Source organism: Penaeus japonicus, unplaced genomic scaffold (assembly GCF_977035675.1).
Source record: "Penaeus japonicus unplaced genomic scaffold, GWHDUDI00000001_assembly GWHDUDI00000040, whole genome shotgun sequence".
Lineage (NCBI taxonomy): Eukaryota > Metazoa > Arthropoda > Malacostraca > Decapoda > Penaeidae > Penaeus > Penaeus japonicus.
In genome coordinates this window covers 11,921,509-11,924,008 of record NW_028234442.1, presented here as the reverse complement: position 1 = coordinate 11,924,008, position 2,500 = coordinate 11,921,509, and the positions used below count along the sequence as shown (strand labels likewise).

The following is a 2,500-nucleotide window of genomic DNA, read 5'->3' as shown; positions in this document are numbered from 1 at the left end:
TTCGTCTTTACCTTCTGCATTTATTCTTTCTCTCTGTGTCTCTGTCCGTCGTGACTCTTATCCCGGATACCTATGGCCTATACTGTACGCCTTTGTTATTACGTGTTGTGCTGTTAACCTGATTATAACCAGTGCTCATTGTTATTCATGTTGTTTAAGGCCTACTCGCCACCTCTCCCCGTGCTTATCTCACTTCAGTTATTTTTCGTTTGCTCCTGTTTCTCGTCCTCGCTCATGCCCTGTTTATCATCACTTCATTTGTTTACCCCTGTTTATTACATCACAATGTTATTATTTTTTATTGACAACCCAATTGTTTATCGGCTGCTCTCATGGCCTCGCTTTGTTTCCCTGTGTCTGCGCGTCCCCTGCTTTCCCCGGCCCCGAGAGGCGAGCGATCAAAGGCCGTGAACACGCCGGCGATACAGCACGGGCGCCGCGGGTCGTCTCGCCCGGGGCGCCTTGGCCTCGGGGTCGCCCGGCCGCGCTCTAACGGTGCTGCGGTCACCTGGTCACGCCTCTCGTGGGCTGTCGGCACGGACGCCTTAATAGGGTCACCCGCTTGACGGATGCTGTGAGGATGCTCTAAATACTGATGGTGTTTGAGATGATCTTCAGGGCGCAGATGCTGCGGGCCAGAGATGACGCAGCGTTTCTTTGCGTTAGATTTTTCACTCGCCATTCTTACTTCTATTTATTTTATTCCAGACGAATGGCTACCGCGTTGCGTATTCGTAACAGTTACTGTGTCTCGGCCCCGTGACCCCTGACTTGACCTGACCCATTTGTTTCCCCACAGGTATACCTACGGTCGGCCCGTGAAAGGAGAGGTAACGCTGCAGGTCACACCCACCTATAAATACGGCTACTTACAGGCGCCCTACGATGACCCGATCCGAGTGGTCAAGCAGATCAAGGGAAAGACGGACATAACCATTAACCTCGAAGGCGACGCCAGGTGAGTGAGACGCTCGGCAGGGGAAGAGGGGGAGGGGGAGTGCGGGACTAGGAAGGGGGGGGGAGGTGAGAAGGATGGGCGAATTAGAATGACTCAGTGAGGAAAAAGATGAGAGAATGAGTAAAGGGATGAGTCGATGAATAAGCGTGTGAATGAGTGGGCGGCGTTTGGGAATGGCGAGTGAGTTCGTGAGTTAATTACCCGGATGCGTTTCATTACGGATAAATTGGCCATGATAAGAAACTGACCACAAATATAAGTTTGTTGTTATATAGTAATCGTCTCACTACAATACTACATGTATTATTCAAACGTCAATGTTTTCGAATAACACGAACATAATTTTGACTAAAGACGCACAAAGTTTCAATAAATGATAAGGATAATAGGTGATGATACTAATAAAACCAATAATTTAATCATCACATAAACAATGATAGAGACAATAACGCATTTAACTTCTAAAAAAAAAACACCCTCCAACAAAGTTATTTTCACCGACGCTGAGTCATGACCCCGTTTCCCGCCATTTTTAGTCCCGTTTCCCGCCATTTTTAGTCCCGTTTCTCTGGCCATTGAGTCTCTTTCTATCCCGGTAATGACATTCCTCCACCTAGAATAATAGATCCGTCATGATTAACTGAAAAGGATCACCGGGTTTAGAAAATGGAGTGAAAGTCAGCCATGCATATCGAGGCGTCATGCACGATCAACTCGTACAGTGTCGGGAAAAGTAGTGAAAATAACTTTGTTACAAGGCGTTTTCTTGCTAAGATATTATTATCACCAGTATCATTACTATTTTCAGTATCATTATTATCATCATCATTGTTATCATTATCATTATTATTATTATTATTATTATTATTATTATTATTATTATTATTATTGTTATTATTATTATTATCATTATTACTATTATCGTTGTTGTTGTTATTATTGCCGTAATTATTATTATCATTATTATTATTATTATTATTATTATCATTATTATTATGACTATCATCATCATTATTATTATTATTATTATTATTATTATTATTATTATAATTATTACTAATATTATTATTATTATTATTATTATTGTTATTATTGTTAATATGTTATCATTATCATAAATGTTATAATTATTAGATTTATTATTTTCTTGTTATTGTTATTATTATCATTATTATTGTTATTATTCATATAATTTATTCTATTATTTTTGTTATCATCCTTATTATTATCATTGTTATTATTATTGATATCATCATGGTAGTAATATAAGTAATAATCATCATAATTATGTTTATTATCTTTTATCATTACTTTCTAATTCTCTCTCTCTCTCTCTTTCTCTTTCTCTGTCTCCCTCCCTCCCTCCCTCCCTCCCTCCCTTCCTCCCTCCCTCCCTCCCTCCCTGACTTCCGAACAGACTGAAGGGCGACTACGCGCGCGAGCTGGAGGTGACGGCGTACGTGCAGGAGGAGCTGACGGGGCGCGTGCAGAACTCGACCTCGCGCGTGACCGTGTACCGCTACCCGTACCGCATGTCCCTTG

The 2,500-nt window shown here is 41.3% G+C and overlaps 1 protein-coding gene across 5 annotated transcripts in view; it reads left to right on the top strand.

Moving 5' to 3' along the window:
- LOC122264258 (thioester-containing protein 1 allele R1) overlaps nucleotides 1-2,500 on the top strand; it is a 43,208-nt gene that overhangs the window by 22,147 nt on the left and 18,561 nt on the right. For all 5 annotated transcript variants that reach the window (XM_086534112.1, XM_086534114.1, XM_086534110.1 and 2 more), the window contains exons 6-7: nucleotides 800-958; nucleotides 2,376-2,500. The exon at nucleotides 2,376-2,500 is cut by the window's right edge and continues 47 nt beyond it. In XM_086534112.1, coding sequence (XP_086390238.1) covers nucleotides 800-958; nucleotides 2,376-2,500 — 284 coding nt within the window. The remainder of the gene's footprint in view (nucleotides 1-799; nucleotides 959-2,375) is intronic.